This window comes from Pipistrellus kuhlii, unplaced genomic scaffold (genome assembly GCF_014108245.1).
Source record: "Pipistrellus kuhlii isolate mPipKuh1 unplaced genomic scaffold, mPipKuh1.p scaffold_m20_p_5, whole genome shotgun sequence".
Classification (NCBI taxonomy): Eukaryota; Metazoa; Chordata; class Mammalia; order Chiroptera; family Vespertilionidae; genus Pipistrellus; species Pipistrellus kuhlii.
Window position 1 is genome coordinate 73,851,209 of NW_023425551.1, and position 16,439 is coordinate 73,867,647.

Here is a 16,439-nt window from a genome sequence, read left to right on the forward strand (position 1 = left end):
CCTTCCTGCAGGCCTGCTGGAGAGGATACAGACAGGGAAAGGAAGAGTGGAGAGGTCCAAGAATCAACACTCCTCCCCTTGCCCCATCCATCACTGCCCCTCACCCTTCCCTTCCGTGAAGGGCCCCCACACAACCCTTGCTTCCCACCCTCTTCAATCAGGACTCAAGTGGCAGAATAGTTACCTGATTCTTTTATTTAAGAAACGTGAAATACATGGACCTGAAGTGAGGCAGCCGAGGGAACGAGAGAGGCCGGGGCCAGGTATCTTGCTTGGCCAGCCCCAAGCCTCTGACAGAAAAGCCCGCAGCAGGCTGCACCTCTGAGGTGCATACCTGCTCCTTACCCGCCCTGGGAGCCTCAGAGCTAGCTACTCCAGAGGACATCGGGGCGGGCAGAGGATGTCGTGAGGGTCCTTAAAAAGGATTCCTGAGGAGGGACCTGAGACCCCAAGGGCAATAGCAGGCTTCTGGTTAACTGCGCCCCTTCACTATCCCACCGAGGGGCTGGAAGAGCCTGGAGCAAGAGGGAATGCTGTGAGGGCTGTGGGGGAACCCAGGAGACCTGGGGGGCGGGTTGAATGTCAGCTTCTTGAAGAGAGGTCCATAGTGCTGGCACTGAGGCCTCGGGAGACCTGAAACAGACAACATAGGCCATCAGCCCAGGAGCCTCGGCCTCTGGAAGACTGTCCCCTGGAGTCTGTCCATCTCATGGCTGCAGCCTTATCTCCTGACCTACAATGGAACCTCAACCCCAAGATCTGAGGCTTTGCTAGGATTTTCCAGAAGGCCACAGTCTGGTGGAGAAAAGGCCGGGAAGAGCCACATGAATATTGGCATATACTTCGAATGTGTTGAAGGAGATGATTGAATACTTCTTTTCTTTTTCCCTTTTTCTTGACCACTGAGTCCCCAGGGTAAGGTGTATGGTGGTTACAGAAGGAAGAGCAATTAGAATCCCCAAGTCTTTCTTGAATTATTACTAATTCTATAGTACCAGTTTAGAGAACACGGACTCCTATTACCCCGATTAATTTAACTGCTACTATCTCTGACCTGAAACAGTCACCCCCATCACCACCAAGCCGTCCGCCTGATTCTGTCTGCCAGGTCCAGTTCTGTAGCCAGAGCCTTCATCCCAGACTACTCTCTCTTCCCTAACTCCCCCTGGTTTTGCTCTAAGGCTGTCTTTTCTTTCTCACCCACCAATAAGCTCACCAGCACTGCTCTCACCTGGAGGGGTGCTGCATTGGGATGGTTCAGATAGTTTAAGGAGGCTGCCCGCTTCATGTTGCTGCTACAATGGAAAAGAAAGAATTGAGACCTCTTCTCTTCCTTTTTTTTTTTTTTTTTTTTTTTTGTTAGTCCTCACCCAAGGATATTTTTTCCATTGATTTTTTTTCTTTAAAGAGAGTAGTAGGGAGGAAAAGAGGGAGGGAAGAAAGGAGGAAGAGAAGGGGGGGGGGGGGAGAGAGAGAAAGAGAGAGAGAGAGAGGAACATGGATGTGAGAGGCACATCAATTTGTTGCCTCCTCCACACCCCTGACCCAACCTGGGGTCCGGAATGGAACCTGCAATCAGAGTATGTACCCTTGACCAGGAATCCAGCCCTCAATCCTTCAGTGCTCAGGCTGACACTCTAACCACTGAGCAACACTGGCCAGGGCAGTGTTACTAAGTGTTACTAAGGCTGTGGGCCTGCCACACAAAAGCAAGTCACTGCCTCGTCCCCATCCCACCTCCCCGCACCCCACCCCCATACACACTGTCTTATCTTCATTGGTAAATAGCATCTCCTCAGGTGTCTTTTCCCCTACTGGGGCATCCATTTCTCCTGAACTCTCTCCATGGACATCCCACTGACCTGCTCTACGATTCTCCAAGACACTTCTCCAGAGGTGAGAGGCCAAGAGGCTTTGGCGGACAGAGCTCACTGCCTGCGTTGCCATAACTCGGTCTCATTGCGTACCTGGAGGACCGAGGTTCAGTTCCCTGGAGCTTCTTCACCAGGAGCTCACTGCTTCTCCGAAGCATATCCCGGATCCTGCCGAGAGAGCCACTCCTCTGCAGGGTCCCACTGCCATCCTGGGGGAGAGGGATGGTGAACAGAAGCTAAGGAGACCCAATGCAGACTGGCTTCTAAGTCTACTGCCATTTATTCTGCACACACACTCCTCCCCCAAAAGCCCAGGGACTGAAAACCAGAGCCCGGTCACTGGCTGGCTGGTAGAGATTCCTCTGAGAGGGAGAGTCTTGACTCAACTGGAGTGGTGACAAGTTCTCATATCCTTCATGGACAGGCTCAGAGCCTCTCACTACCACCACAGGCGGGAGCAGGAGGGATCCAGGGGCAATTGTCAGACTTACCCCTGACCACTCCACAGCCACAGACGCATCTTCACCTCCCTCGTATTTCACGCTGCTCCCAGGACCCTCCTGGGAGGTCCTTCCACTGTCACCCTCCCCAAGCAGCTCGGCCACCTTGGTCTGGCTGATAGGGTCAGTGCCCTGGAAGAAAAAGGAAGAAGCTGGGACTTGCCCCTCCCTTCTCAGAATGGGTCTTTCAAACCTTTTCTCACCATCAGCCACTTTTCCTTGTGATGTCCCAGTACACAAACTGGAACAATACCCGCCTTTTCTATGTGCAATGCATTCCTTCATACAGATGCATACATATGTTTAGCCATGGCACATACTGAATTTATTTCTTGATCTACTATAATGAGCTAACACCCACAACTGGAGAAACTCTTGACATTGGGCTCCCCTCATCCACACCATCCATGCATGCCCCTCTTTAACAGAGTCTTCAAATTGTAGAAGGGCAGGGCTTCCCTTTTAATAATCCCTTTTAGTGAAGTGAACCTTGAACTTGGAGTTCTGACCACAAAGGGCATGTTGGGGTAAGAACACACTTAAAACCACCACAACCACAAGGGTTATCACCTTCCGGTCTAGGTCTCCCTCCTCGGTTCCTCCTCTTATTCTTCTGAGACTCAGAAGGCACTACCTGGGGACACCCTTCCCCTCCCAGTCTCTGACCTGTTTCCGGGAACGCAGAGCACATTCCTCCAGGGTCTCGGCTGCCTCCAGCTTTCCCTGGCGTCTGTACAGAGCTCCTAGGTTTCTCAGAGTGGTGTTCACTGTGGGGCTGTGGGGGGGTGAGACCAGAGAAGGAAGTGAGGATGAGCTTTAAGAAACAGGAGTCCTAGGCGGTTTGGCACAATGGATAGAACATCGGCCTAAAGACTGAAGGGACACGGGTTCGAGGGAAGACCTGCCCTCCCACAATCTGCAGGCTCCTTTGAGGCCCAGGCCCTGGTTGGGGCTCGCGCAGGAGGCAACCAGCTGAAGTATTTCTCTCACATGAACATTTCTGTCTGTCTTTCCCTCTCTCTTCCACCTCTCTAAAAAATCAAGTGAAGCTCCATACTGATGCTTCAGATGTTTTGTAGTTTTGGCATAAGGACACAGTCTAAGCAACTGACTTTTCCCTCCCTCCCCTTCTGAAGAGCCTTCTCACCAGACCCACCCTCTAACCCACACTAGTTCGTTCAATGATGAGGCTGAGCAGTGAAGAGCATGTCCATTCAGATAAGGTGCCTCTTAGGCTACTGGAAAGGAACCTGCCTACCCAGCCTCCTGATTTCTACAGACACTTTCTAATTGCGTTCCTTTCTGCTGCCACAATCAGCATGATTGTAGAGTCCAGTCAGATCATTTATATACCAACAGTTACAGTAAAGTCCCGGCACAGATGAACATGTCATAATTTTTGTTATAATAAATGCAAAATTGCCAAAACTGGTTTGGCTCAGTGGTAGAGCGTCCGTCTGCGAACTGAAAGGTCCCAGGTTCGATTCTGGTCAAGGGCATGTACATTGGTTGCGGGCACATCCCCAGTTGGGGGTGTGCAGGAGGCAGCTGGTCGATGTTTCTCTCTCATCGATGTTTCTAGCTCTCTATCCCTCTCCCTTCCTCTCTGTGGAAAATCAATAAAACATATATTTTAAAATAATAATAATAAATGCAAAATTTACAAGTAAAAAAATAAAAAATAAATTGAAAAATATCCTTGGGCGAGAGAGAGCAGAGCTAAGGCCAAGGAAAGTCAAAGGGAAGAAGGGAAAAGTCTGGGAGGCCAGGATCAGGGCTGAATGGAGGGCCTCAGAGGCCAGGCCACCTTCTCACTGCCGCTTACCTGCTCACTTTGCAGGCCTTGTACCAGCCTCCGTACTCTACGTAGGGTGTGCCGCCCTCCCGGTGCTGGGTCTGCAGGAGGACAGAGGGGAGAGGAAGCCAGAGATGTGACTTGAGAGATTTGGGGTGCAAGCTGGAGCTGGGCTAGGGAGCAGGCTGGGTTGGGGAAGGCACCATGCATCTGGGGCTGGTGCGTGGTTGGGAAGTGAAGAAGTGGGCTAGTGCAAGGAGTAAGACAGAGGCCCTGAGAGCCTCAGGCTCCCCAGGCTGGCTCCTCCCACTCACTTTGCTCATTTCCTCCCGCTCCTCTGCATGCATCCAGATGGGCTTGTGGTTATCTGGGGGTGATACATGGGATGGCATGGTAAGGTTAGAAAACTGAGCTTTACAGTGTGGGGATTGCTAGGACCCAGTGGCCCACGAGGCTGGACTAAAGGGGTCTGGCTCCCCCTGGGAACCACTGTGGCCTAACCCCCACCTTTGGTCTGCATTTCTTTTCTTCCCAGCAGCTCCCTCTCCAGGCTATCGCCACTCACCATCCACAGACCCAAACTCCTGCACATGGGCTTGGGTCAGGATCTCTTTGTAGAGCGTCTCAGCCTCAGCATATTTACCCTGTTTCAGGTAACAGGAAGCCTGGGGGCAGGAAGGCAAAAACACAGGAGCACGAGATGGAGACAAGCTCTCAGCCAGGCTCAGGGACATCCACTTCTTGTTCTCTTTATGACTTTCCCGAGAGATCCTCCTCACACCTCCTTTCCTAGCTATGGGTCACGATGTTCCCACTCCACTCCTAAGAGGCTACAGGACTTCCGCTTCCCACTGGAATGAAGCCGATCCCTCAGCCCCAAAGGCAGCCCAGAGATGGCACGAAGGTGATGGTGTTAATGTACCAGACTATGATGCTGTCCCTTCCCCTCCTTCCACCCACTTTGCCCCCTCGTCCCTTACGAGGTTATTCTTGGTCCGGGCTACATTAGGGTTGTCTGGTCCCAGCTGCCCTTCATAGATGGCCAGTGCCCTCCGGTAATACCGTTCCACAGCCTCATACTTGCCCTGGTTTTGGCACAACAGGGCCAGGTTGTTCAGCTGCTTTGCCACATCTGGGTGGTCATTGCCCAGGACCTGAAGGGAAGCAGAGGAGGGATAAGTGGCTGTAAGTATGTGTGTGCACACGCATGCACATGCACCTACAGGGAACGTGGAAAGGGAATGACAGAAAAGAAGACAACCAAGAAACCAGAAATACCAATCAGAAAGGATATATGCACCCCTATGTTCAGAGCAGCACAATCTACAATAGCTAAGATTTGGAAACAGCCTAAGTGCCCATCAGCAGATGAGTAGATTAAAAAACTGTGGTACATCTACACAATGGAATACTATAAAAAAGAAGGAACTTTTACCATTTGCAACAGCATGGATGGAACTGGAGAGCATTATGCTAAGCGAAATAAGCCAGTCGGAGAAAGATAAATATCACATGATCTCATTCATATGTGGGATACAATGATCAACATAATGTAGTGAACAAAAATAGATCCAGAGACAAATGGCAGGGGAGGGGAGATTAGAGAGCAACCACAGGATTTGTATGCATGCATCTTAACATAACCAATGGACACAGACATTGGGGGGGGGGGGGGGTTGCCCAGGGTGGGAATGGCTGGGGGAGAGAGGGAGAGAGGTCAACTGGGGAGAAAGGAGAGGTATGTAAAACTTCAGCCAATAACAAAAAAATTAAAAACAAAAAACAAAAAAACAAGGCAGAGCTAAGGAGGTGAGAAACAAAAAAGTGAGGCAAGAGGTAAACCAGAGAGAGATGGTGAAGAGGGGTCACAGCAGCAGGAAGGATGGGGAGAGATGTGAGCACCTTTTCTCGGATCTCCAGTGCCCGCTGGCACAGCGGCTCCGCCTCCTTGTATTTGCCCCTTTTGCCGTAGAGCACGGCCAGGTTGTTGAGTGTGGCAGCCACCTAGGAAGACAGAGCGGTCCCCTCAGACGCAGGTGCTTCAAGGATGTTGAGAGTTGGAGGTCCTCCCCCATGCTGCACAAACCCAAGAGAAATGGACTCTGCCACCCTAGCCAGAGTCAGGGAAGGGGGAATTGCTGAACTGGATGGTCTGAACTGGATTGCTGGACTGGATGGGGTTCTCTATGGGGGTGGTATAGCCACCTAAGGGCATGTTTTTTTTGTGACATTTCTAAAGGTGGGTTTTATTTGTGTGGTGTTTTGTTTGTTTGTTTTTGGTTGCCATGGATATTGAAGGCTTTATTACCTTTAGTGAGGGAAGCAAAAAAGCTACAGATATTCAGCATGTGTGGAATAGCTCTGCCAAATGACGAATGTCCTACCTGACAGTAAGACACTGAATATAAGCTTTGACACTTGGTGGGATATCGAGACACGAGTTACGTTTTCTGAGATACAGCATCTGCCTATCACATGTCATAACGTAAGAGAATTATTTTTACAGTTAGTTCGCTTCGAGAAATATCGTATTTCTTATTTTCTCCATTTTGACAACCTATCGTTTACCTTAGCATGCTACTCCTATTGGGTATAGTAATAATTAATGTCGTTTTTAAATATTCGTTTAAAATCTTGCTTGGCGTTGACTTGTATTGACATAACCTTCAAACACGTGGTATCTACAGAACGTGTGAAGTGCAATTAACAAGTTTTGCTTGAAAAAGTTTGTGTTTGGTTTGGTTTTTGTTGCAAAACTAGGGCTAAGAAGATGGCGGATGAAGAGCATATTCGGCACTGCATGCTTTACGAGTTCCAATTAGGAAGAAAAGCAAGTGAGGCTGCAAAAAACATCTGTAGTGCTCTTGGTCAAGATGCAGTTAGCACCAGAAAATGCCAGCATTGGTTTGAGAAATTTTGCGAGGGAAATTTTTTGTTAGATGACAAGAGTGGTCGAGGCCGTGTGTCCAATTTTGATCAAGAAGCTCTTCAAGCTCTTTTGGTGCAAAATCCTCAAATTACCCAACAAGAGCTTGCGACAACTTTAAAGTGTTCACAAAAAACAATTTCCGATCAATTGCGTGCCCTTGGCAAAGTCCAAAAGTTTGGAAAATGGGTTCCTCATGAGTTGACCGACAACAACCGTAATCAAAGAGTCACAATTTGCAGTTCGCTCCTCTCTCGTTTGCCGTTTTTAGAGCAAATTGTTACCGGAGATGAACAATGGGTGCTGTATGTTAATTTGAAAAGGCAGCCTCAATGGTTGGACAAAAATGAGGCTCCGCAGCCCACGCCAAAACCTGACTTGCATGCGAAAAAAGTGATGTTGTGTGTTTGGTGGAATTTTAAAGGAATTCTTCATTATGAACTTTTACCACCTAACCAAACCATTACAAGTGCAGTGTATAGTGCCCAATTGGAAAGGTTAGCCCAAGCTTTAAGAGAAAAAGAACCCGCGCTGATTAATCGGAAGGGCGTAATTCTTCACCACGATAACGCACGAACGCATACTGCAAGAATCACTGCTGAAAAACTGCGCCAATTGGAATGGGAAGTTCTCCCTCAACCTGCATATTCTCCTGATATTGCCCCTTCCGATTACCATTTGTTTCGTTCTTTGCAAAACTTTCTTCTTGGAAAAAAATTTAATAATGAAGAATGCCTCAAAAATGCATTGACCGAATTTTTTGCATCAAAATCACAAGAATTTTACAACAGAGGGATTAAAATGCTTCCTGAGCGTTGGGCACAAGTAGTAGAAAACAACGGCAACTATACTGTTGATTAAATTTTGTTGTATTGTTTAAATAAATTCGATTTTAAAAAGTATTAGAAAACGACATTAATTATTACTAGACCTAATACTTATTTCTGTTTATGATGTACAAATAAATCTGGTCTGTTGTTACTTATTCTAACACTAGATTTTAAGCTCAGATCTACCAATCTTTCTGCTGTTATTTTAAAAATATATATATATTTTATTAATTTTTTACAGAGAAACATCCATCAGCCGCCTCCTGCACACCCCCAATTGGGGATGTGCCCGCAACCAAGATACATGCCCTTGACCGGAATCAAACCTGGAACCCTTCAGTCCGCAGACTGATGCTCTATCCACTGAGCCAAACCGGTTTCAGCTCTGCTGTCATTTTTAATAGTTATTTTTTAAAAATATGTTGTTATTAATTTTAGCGAGGAAGGGAGAGGGAGAGACATAGAAGCATCAATGATGAGAGAGAATCATTATTGGCTGCCTCCTGCATGCCCCCTAGTGGGGATCAAGCCCACAACCCAGGCATGTGTCCTGACCTGGAATAGATCTGTGATCTCCTGGTTCAGAGGTCAACACTCAACCCCTGGGCCATACCTGCAAGGCTTAATACTTATATAGAATAGTTTCCTGGTCTTACCCCTTCTAAATATAAAGTTATTCATTATATATCAGACTACTATATAATATCTTCTAGCATAGTTATATTCAGTAAAACTGTTATATTGTATTTGTATTTCATTGTAATGTATTGAATGTATTATTTTGTTACTAGAGGCCCAGCATGCAAAATCACATGTAGTAGCCCACCAATGCTCACAGCCCCATCCACCCACCACAGCCCCACCACACTTGCAGCTGCACCCACCTGCCCACTGCTGCTCCTTGCGTTTGCCACCCCGCCCACCCACTCTCATGGTGACCTGTCATTTGGTCATCACGTTCATCACAGACACTGGCTTTTTATATATATAGGTAAATTACTTTCCGTCTCACTTTTATATTAATAAGGTATCATTAAATGTTTTGGAAATTATATGTGTAGGTAGATTACATAATCTATGAATTAAGTATCTGGAAAATATTCATTATAAGAAGGAGTCATTTGGTCCTGGCTGATGTGGCACAATTGGTTGAGTATCATCCCATGTACCAAAAGGTCACTGGATTGATTCCCAGTCAGGGCACATGCCCTGGTTTTGGGCTCGATCCCCAGTAAGGAGCATGTAGAAGGCAGCTGATGGGTGTTTCTCTCTCACATTGATGTTTCTCTCCCTCTCTCTGTCTCTCTCTCTCTCTCGTTCTCTTCCCAACTCCCTTCCTCTTTCTCTCTAAAATCAATAAAAACTTTTTTTAAGGAGTCATTTGGGTCTCAGAGTCGGGATCAGTGGACAGTGCCTAGAAGAAAGGAGTCCTCACATCTCCTTCTTGAGTATCCCCAGTGACTAAGCTGCGGGCAGAGGATGGACAAGCTAAGAGACCAAAAGGCCTGAGGAAGGAGGTCAAGGAATACTGACCGCAGGGTGGTCCCGGCCCAGGGTGCTCTCCCGGATGCTGAGGGCATCATTCAGCAGGTGGGCAGCTTCCTTATATTTATTCTGGTCCCTGGAAAAGGACAAGGGGTTACCGTGAACTCTGCCCACAAGCCAACTCCTTCCCTCCTTTCCTTTGGGATGTCTGAGACACATTTAGGGATTGGACCCACCACGAAGAGACACGATGCCCCACGTGAACAGTGACGGGCTCACCAACACACCCATACCGTATGCAAAACTCTACCACGTCAAGAGGAGGCCACCAGTTATTGGACACAAGAAACAGAGAAAGAGACCCTCTCCAGGAGAAAGACTGGAAAAGCAAAGAGCCTGAGAAGTGAATATTCTCTAAGATCAAGAGCTCAGGTATGGGTAGAATGAGAGTTCTGATACAGAAGAAAGCCTCCAAGTAGCATTCACTTGGAAGGCCCAGCAAGGAGAAGAGACAGCCAGTGGAGAGGAGGAATGGGAGCCAAAGATGGATCAAGGTGGAACAGAGGGAGGGCAGTACTCACCTGTACACCAGAGCAAGGATGTTGAGCATGGTAGCAACATCTGGGTGGCCCCGGCCAGATGTGCGCTCCAGGTCCTCCAGTGCCTGCTTACAGAGCGGCACGGCCACCTCGTAGCGACCCTGAGCTGCATACTGGATCACCAAGTTGTGCAGAGTCCGTAGTCTTGCTGGGATCTCATATCCACTATGTTGAGCGCCCTGGCCACGTGACACTAAACCATCCCAGAAAATGAACAGGAGACTTCCTCAGGGAACTCTTCCTCTCTCCTTTGCTGCCTGCCCTCCCACCTCTACTCCCTGTCTTATTCCACGCCTACACCTGCCCTCTCCCCCCCACCCCGCTCCCCAGGCTCTCTCTCTGGAGATCTGCCTCAACCTTTATTCTTGTGCCCACTCCCTTGAACCTGTCCCATTTGTTCACCCAGTAATTCATTCACTCAACAAGCATTTACTTCATAAGTATGACCCAGGGGCTGTGCCAGAGACACAAAGATAAGCGAGACCTGGTTCTTTCCCTTGAGGAGCTCATGTTCCTCCACTCCAGAGTCACTCTCTCACTCAACTGTGAACTCCGTATTGGCCAGACCCTTGTCGTTCTCATATCGGTATGCCTAGTGCCTAGCACAGTACCTGCCACGTGTTAAATGTTTTACTAAATGTTGATGAGTAAGAAATGATGGGGGGGCCGAGGAAATCAAAGTACCAGCCAAGACTCTGCCCCGTCTCTAGAGGAAGATGGAGAACCTATTTCTGGATGGTGAGCATCCTTTGTCCAGGGGTGGGGGAGGGGCACAGCTGGCCAGGTTCCTGCTGCCCCTCTTCACCCTCCCACTCCAATGACAGACTCACGGCCATTGCTTGGGTCTTCCTCTTCCTCATTGGGGAAAAGGTCATCCAGGGAATCCTTGGTGGCATCACCCTCCTTCTCCTCCTAGAAAGAAAGCAGCAGCATATCTGGGTAAAGATATCCCCCAGTAACTTTCTTAGGGACCCTCTGAACCATGAAATCCCTGACAGGTGAGGTCCAGGAAACTAACCTTGTTCATGCCCCTGCCCCTGGGAAGGCCAGCATTTGTTTCGCCAAGCTAAGGCCTCTTGTTTGCAAATCTCGACTTTCCCTTTCTTCACATTCAGAGAGCTTCCTTCCTAAGTACCTTCATTCTCCAGCCTCCACCTCTCGCCCCCTCAACTCCTGTAATTATAGCCCTCTGTGTTTACATTGATTATATGTCTGCCCTGTCTGTCCTGGGGGCAGGGAGTGTGTCTGATCTTACTGACACATACCCAAAGCGTCTGCCTCAGCCTTGTGCCCATGCTCATGCTGGACTTAGCGCCCAACCCTCACTGTCTAGCCTACTTTCACACTGGGCAACTTCGCTGTGCCAAAGGCATTGCAGCCTTGTACAAACACCTCCAACCCTGCTGCCCAGCTTCCCCACTGTGTCCCATGCAACCAGCACGCCTCCCCTGGAACAGACCAGCTTCCCAGCCCTGAAGCTTTATTTATGACCCCCCACCTCCCAGTTTAGAAAGCTCCTTCCTCTCCATCATCATCCATCAAAAGCTATCCGAACCCCTAACCATTTAAGTTTAAAAATCTAACCTACATCTTACCATCCCTGTCCCCTGCCTCCGCTGTGACTCTTTCTCAGAGTTCCAGCCCCCAGGATCCTATCTCCTTGCAATTCTTCCCATACTGACTGGCCCCCTCACCCAGCACTGAGCACATGTTATCCCACATGTCTTCTCGTATGTAAGTTTTGTTCCTACAGCTACATTATAAGCTCAAAAAAACCCAGAAACTCTCTTTTCTAGTTCTTTACACATCTCCTATACGTATCTTCTTGAACTGCTTAAAGATATATTAAGGCCTGTTGAGTGAGGGTTAAATTTCACATATTTTAAAAGCAAATTTTAGGAGTTTTTTGTTTAACTGGGCTATGCTTTTCCTAATTATAGCACTTGAGATTCTGGATTGGAACTGTCCAGGTGTTTTATCTGTTTCCCCACACAAATCTGTAATTGTGAGAGCAGGAACTCTGCCTTGTCCGCTGTTGCATCCCCAGGGGAGTGCACAGTGCCTAGCACATATGATAGCACTTAGTTCAATGTCACCCCATAACTGTGGTGACTTCCAGCTATCTGAACGCCCCCAGCCTGGCAGCCTTGCCCGGACACGCTTACCGTGGTGTGCCCATCCTCGTCATACTGCCGCAGCTGCCCCAGGAACTCCAGATGCTTCTTCTCCTCCTCCAGCTGAGCCACGGCCTGCTCACTGTGCTGCAGCCGCTGCTGGGTACCTGCCAGCTCGTCCCGGAGCCACTGGTTCTCCTGGCACAGCCGCCGCACCTGAGCCCGCAACTTCTGCTTCTCCGACTCCACTGTGCTCAGGTGGCTGGCCAAAGCCAGCATCACCTAGGTGGGCAAATCCTGTGAGCACTAGATGCTGGCTAGGAGTGTTCAGGGATAGGCAGGAAGATGGTGGAACTAGCAGAAGCCAGGAAGTGGGGTTGGGGGGCAATGGCTCTACCTTCAAAATATACCCTAAGTCAATTTCTCACCAACTCCATAGTCACCACCCTAGGCCAAGCCACCGTCAGTTCCTACCTGGATTACTACAATAGCCTCCTTACTGGCCTCCTTGTCCCTGCCCTGGTTCCCTTAGAGTCCATTCTCAACCCAACAGCCAGATGACCTTTTTAAAATGTTATTTCTCCTCTCCTCATCCTTATGATGACTTATAAGTTCCACATGATCTTCCCCTTCTCCCCAACCCCATTACCTCTTGAACTTCATTTTCTATTTTGGTTCACCTCCTTCACTCTGCTGTAGCCACACTGGCCCTCACTGAGCTCATTGAAAGGCCGTGGGTCAGGGCCTTTGCACTTGCTGTCCACTTTTAGGATGCTTTTCCCCACTTATTGCATGACTCATTCCGTCCTCTTCAAACCTTTGCTCTAATGTCACCATGTTTTTTAAAAAATGTTTTTATTAATTTTAGAGAGAGGGCAAGCGAGAGAAATAGAGAGATTGGAAAAAAATCAATGATGAGAATCATTGGTTGGCTGCCTCCTGCACGCCCCCTACTGGGGATTGAGCCCAGGTACGTGCCCTGACAGGGAATCAAAATTGTGAACTCTTGGTTCACAACCACTGAGCCACCCTGGCCAGGCCAGTAAAGCCTTTTTTTGACCACTCTACCTAAAGTCATATGCCCTCTCCATACTTCCTAATCCCCTTCCCTGCTTTAATGGTATTCTTTTATCCTTAGCAATTATCACTGTGGCATACTGAAATCATTTACTAATTTATGTATGTACTAGCGGTCTGGTGCATGAAAATTCATGCACTGGAGGGGGGTTCCTTAGCCCGGCCTGCACCCTCTCACAGCCCAGGAGCCCTTAGGGGTGGGAGGCGACCCAGTGATCAGGGAAGGCGATGCCCCATCACACCTCTACTGCTGCCACTGCCAGAAGCATAAGCCTTGGGCAGCCCTGGTTACCTGAGCCTCAGCCTGCCCTGGGTGGTTGAGTAGCCACCATCCAAGGCTTGCCAGCACCTCAGGCCTGCCCTGGGTGGCTAGGGGACTGAGGGGACTGAGGGACTCCAGAGGCAGGTGTGCAGAGAGGCCAAGGCTCCCCTGGGGGCAGGCCCAACCTTGCTGCACGCCTGCAGCCCTGGCAGGGCTAAGGGAACTGGGCACCACCATCTTATGGCACTGCCACCTTTGAGGGCATGGCAGTAAATTAGCATGTTCCCTCCTTATTGGCTGTGGGCACCACCATTTTTTGAGGGTGAGGCAGTCAATTAGCATATTCCCTCCTTATTGGCTGTGGGTACTGCCATCTTTGTGATGGCGTGAGGATCAATTAGTAAATTCCCTCTTTATTAGACAGGATTATCTGCCTCTCCCAGCAAGAAAGTAAGCTCTAAGATGGCAAGGATTTTTGAGTGTTGTGTTCATGATGTGTCTCTAGTGCACAGAAGTGTGATGCCTGGCACATAGTAGAAGCTTAATACATATTTATTGAATGAATGAATGAATGAATGAATGCAAGAATCTAGGACCAGCCAAAACTGGTTTGGCTCAGTGGATAGAGCATGGGTCTGTGGACTGAAAGGTCCCAGGTTTGATTCCGGTCAAGGGCATGCACATTGGTTGTGGGCACATCCCCAGTGGAGGGTGTATAGGAAGCAGCTGGTTGATGTATCTCTCTCATCGATGTTTCTAGCTTTCTATCCCTTTCCCTTCCTCTCTGTGAAAAATCAATAAAATATATTTTTAAAAATCATTAAAAAGAAAAGAAAAAAAGAAAGAAGAATCTAGGACCAGGGGATCCTAAGTAATCCCAAACCTCCAATCAGACAACTGCTCCTCCATGGACCACTTGGCACCATGTCTTCCCTCTCACCTGGGCCTCACTCAGCCCCAGCTCAATGTTTTCCATGGAACGGCGCAGCTGCCGGGCCTTCTCATGCATCACCAGTCCTTCTTCATGGCCTTCCTGCTGCAGACACTCAATGGTTTGGGACAGGCTCTGCAGTACAGCCTGGTGTTCACTGTGGAGGGCCTCCAGCCCTTGGCTCACCAGCCGAGTGCTTCCCAAGATCTCCTCCTGGCTGAGCCGGTGCCCTGCAGGTTCGTCTCGCTGCCCCAACACCAGGCCCGACATCCTGCCCTGGAGGACCTTGCCTGGGCTAGGAAAACAACAGAGCTCGCGTGAGGTAAAAATAAGAGAGGCTGAGCACCTTGGTTACAGGGTGGTGAGGATCCAAGTTAAGAGATGAGAGAGAGTATGGGCAGCCGTGTGTTTTAATTGGAGAGAGACAGTGACCAGTGGGGAGGGAACCTACAACACTAAAAACACAAAGCTTGAGGTTGTGGAAAAGAAAGAGAGAGAGGAAATAACTTAAACCAACACACACACACACACACACAAAACAAAGGTCCTGATAACTAGCAGAGGGATTTAAAACTGAGGACCCAAAAAGAAAAGGAACTGGAGAGAACGAGCTTGGTTAGGAAAAGGAATCAGGAGGTGAAAGACAGCACATGGTGTTTGGGGAGAGTTGCAAAGGGAATAGCGTTAAAGCAGACAGGAGAATATGCAGAAAATAGTGCAGAGGTTTTGGGGAAAAGGAAGGATACGTTTCAAAGTTAAATCAGGGAAAAGAGGAAAACAGGAGCCTCATCGCAAGACCCAGATGAGAGGGCCCTAACAGGCTCATGGGATTCAGGCTGCGGCACCCACGGAACCAAGACCAGCGTCTCCAAACCTGGCCAGCCCTCACTCTTTCCCCACTAGTTTTCAACCCCTATTTCCCACCTTCCAGGTCTCAGGCTATCTTCAAAAGGGCCTTGTTTCTCATCGTTGAAGTCCTCTTACCTGTTTACCAAGCACAGACCGTGGCTGTGGCACTTAGGCCGGAGCCGGGAAGAAAGAAACTCCCGTCAGCAGCCAGGGACTCAGAAGGATCTGCCCTGCCCAAAGTCCAGAAGTCCAGCGTTTTTACCCCTTCTCTCGCCACTTCACAGCCACCCAGAGGACCTGGCCCAAAGCCCCACCCAGGACAAACACCCTCCCTCCTGCTGCAAAGACGACCGGTGTCCCTCCTTCTTCCCCAAGCCAATCTCTCTCTCATCCCGCGCCCGGGGAGCTATTTTCTCCCAAGAAGGGAGTGAGCCTTGATCTGGGACCTGACCCGCGAGAAGAGGCGTGTCTGGTTGAAAGCTCACTCCCGGCTCAGTCACTTCCATGGCTGTGTGTTAGGATCACCTGCTAACAGGCTCTCAGAGCGGCACCCTAAGGTGCCTCCCAGAGGCCTGATGACGCAGGGCAGGGTCAGGTCTGCGGAGCGGCTGCAGGGTCACCGGGAAACGTGGCGCTGGGAGGGGGCCTCCCGGGCTCTGGAATGCGGTTGAGGGCCCCCGCCGTCCACCTGCCCGGGGGCCCGGGATGGGATTAGAGTGAGATGCGAGGCTGGGAGGGGGTCAGGGGAGGTGCAGGTGGACGGTGGAGGTCTGCGGGTGAGGACTCAGCGGCCCTACAATCCCGAGGTCTGTGAGTCAGTCGGTAGCGCAGGGGGCGGGGCAGGCCGACAGACTGTCTGTCTGTCTTGACACTGTGGGGCGGGAGGAGCGCAGGGGGCGGAGTTTTTTTTAGTCCGTCTGGAGTTGTGTGAGGTCAGTCGGCGGGGTTTGTTATCTGTCCGAGAGTGCGGGAATAAGAGGTAGCGGGGCCTCAACCCTCAGCCCCAGAGTTTACCCTTAAAGACTCACCCGTACTGTGTCGAGCTGGCTGCCGCCCTTGCCGGTACTGCCCCTTTAAATCCATCATGGCTGCCGCTCGAGGCAATTGTTTTGACGGCCCCGAGGGGTGGAGCCTGCTCCCTGGTCACGCGACCTAAGAGTCGCCCGAGGATTGGCTCTGAGGACGCGCAGGCAGGAG

General features: G+C 49.7%; 1 protein-coding gene across 2 annotated transcripts; it reads right to left on the reverse strand.

Moving 5' to 3' along the window:
- Positions 1-174: 174 nt before the first annotated feature.
- On the reverse strand, positions 175-16,397 carry KLC4 (kinesin light chain 4). Of its 2 annotated transcripts, none has more exons than XM_036413715.2 (16): positions 16,271-16,397; positions 14,403-14,688; positions 12,175-12,405; positions 10,840-10,921; positions 9,992-10,202; positions 9,459-9,546; positions 6,072-6,173; positions 5,150-5,323; positions 4,735-4,834; positions 4,484-4,536; positions 4,200-4,270; positions 3,041-3,149; positions 2,366-2,506; positions 1,968-2,083; positions 1,232-1,295; positions 175-633 (listed from the first exon to the last, which is right to left on the reverse strand). In XM_036413715.2, exons 2-16 carry the CDS (start codon positions 14,661-14,663, stop codon positions 583-585), a joined length of 1,854 nt encoding a protein of 617 aa, XP_036269608.1. In that variant the 5' UTR covers positions 14,664-14,688; positions 16,271-16,397; the 3' UTR covers positions 175-582. The 2 variants fall into 2 exon arrangements, with proteins under 2 accessions (XP_036269608.1, XP_036269607.1); XM_036413714.2 differs by lacking the exon at positions 16,271-16,397 and adding an exon at positions 15,378-15,582.
- Between the last annotated feature and the right edge of the window lie 42 nt (positions 16,398-16,439).

What these genes read in the sequence shown, in the direction of transcription:
- KLC4 (XM_036413715.2), bottom strand. Translation starts at nt 14,663, where the DNA reads ATGTCGGGCCTGGTGTTGGGGCAGCGAGACGAACCTGCAGGGCACCGG. An exon ending in TGGGGCTGAGTGAGGCCCAG is followed by an intron (nt 12,406 to 14,402) that starts GTGAGAGGGAAG and finishes TTGCCCACCTAG; the next exon opens with GTGATGCTGGCTTTGGCCAG. An exon ending in GGAAGACCCAAGCAATGGCC is followed by an intron (nt 10,203 to 10,839) that starts GTGAGTCTGTCA and finishes GGGATGGTTTAG; the next exon opens with TGTCACGTGGCCAGGGCGCT.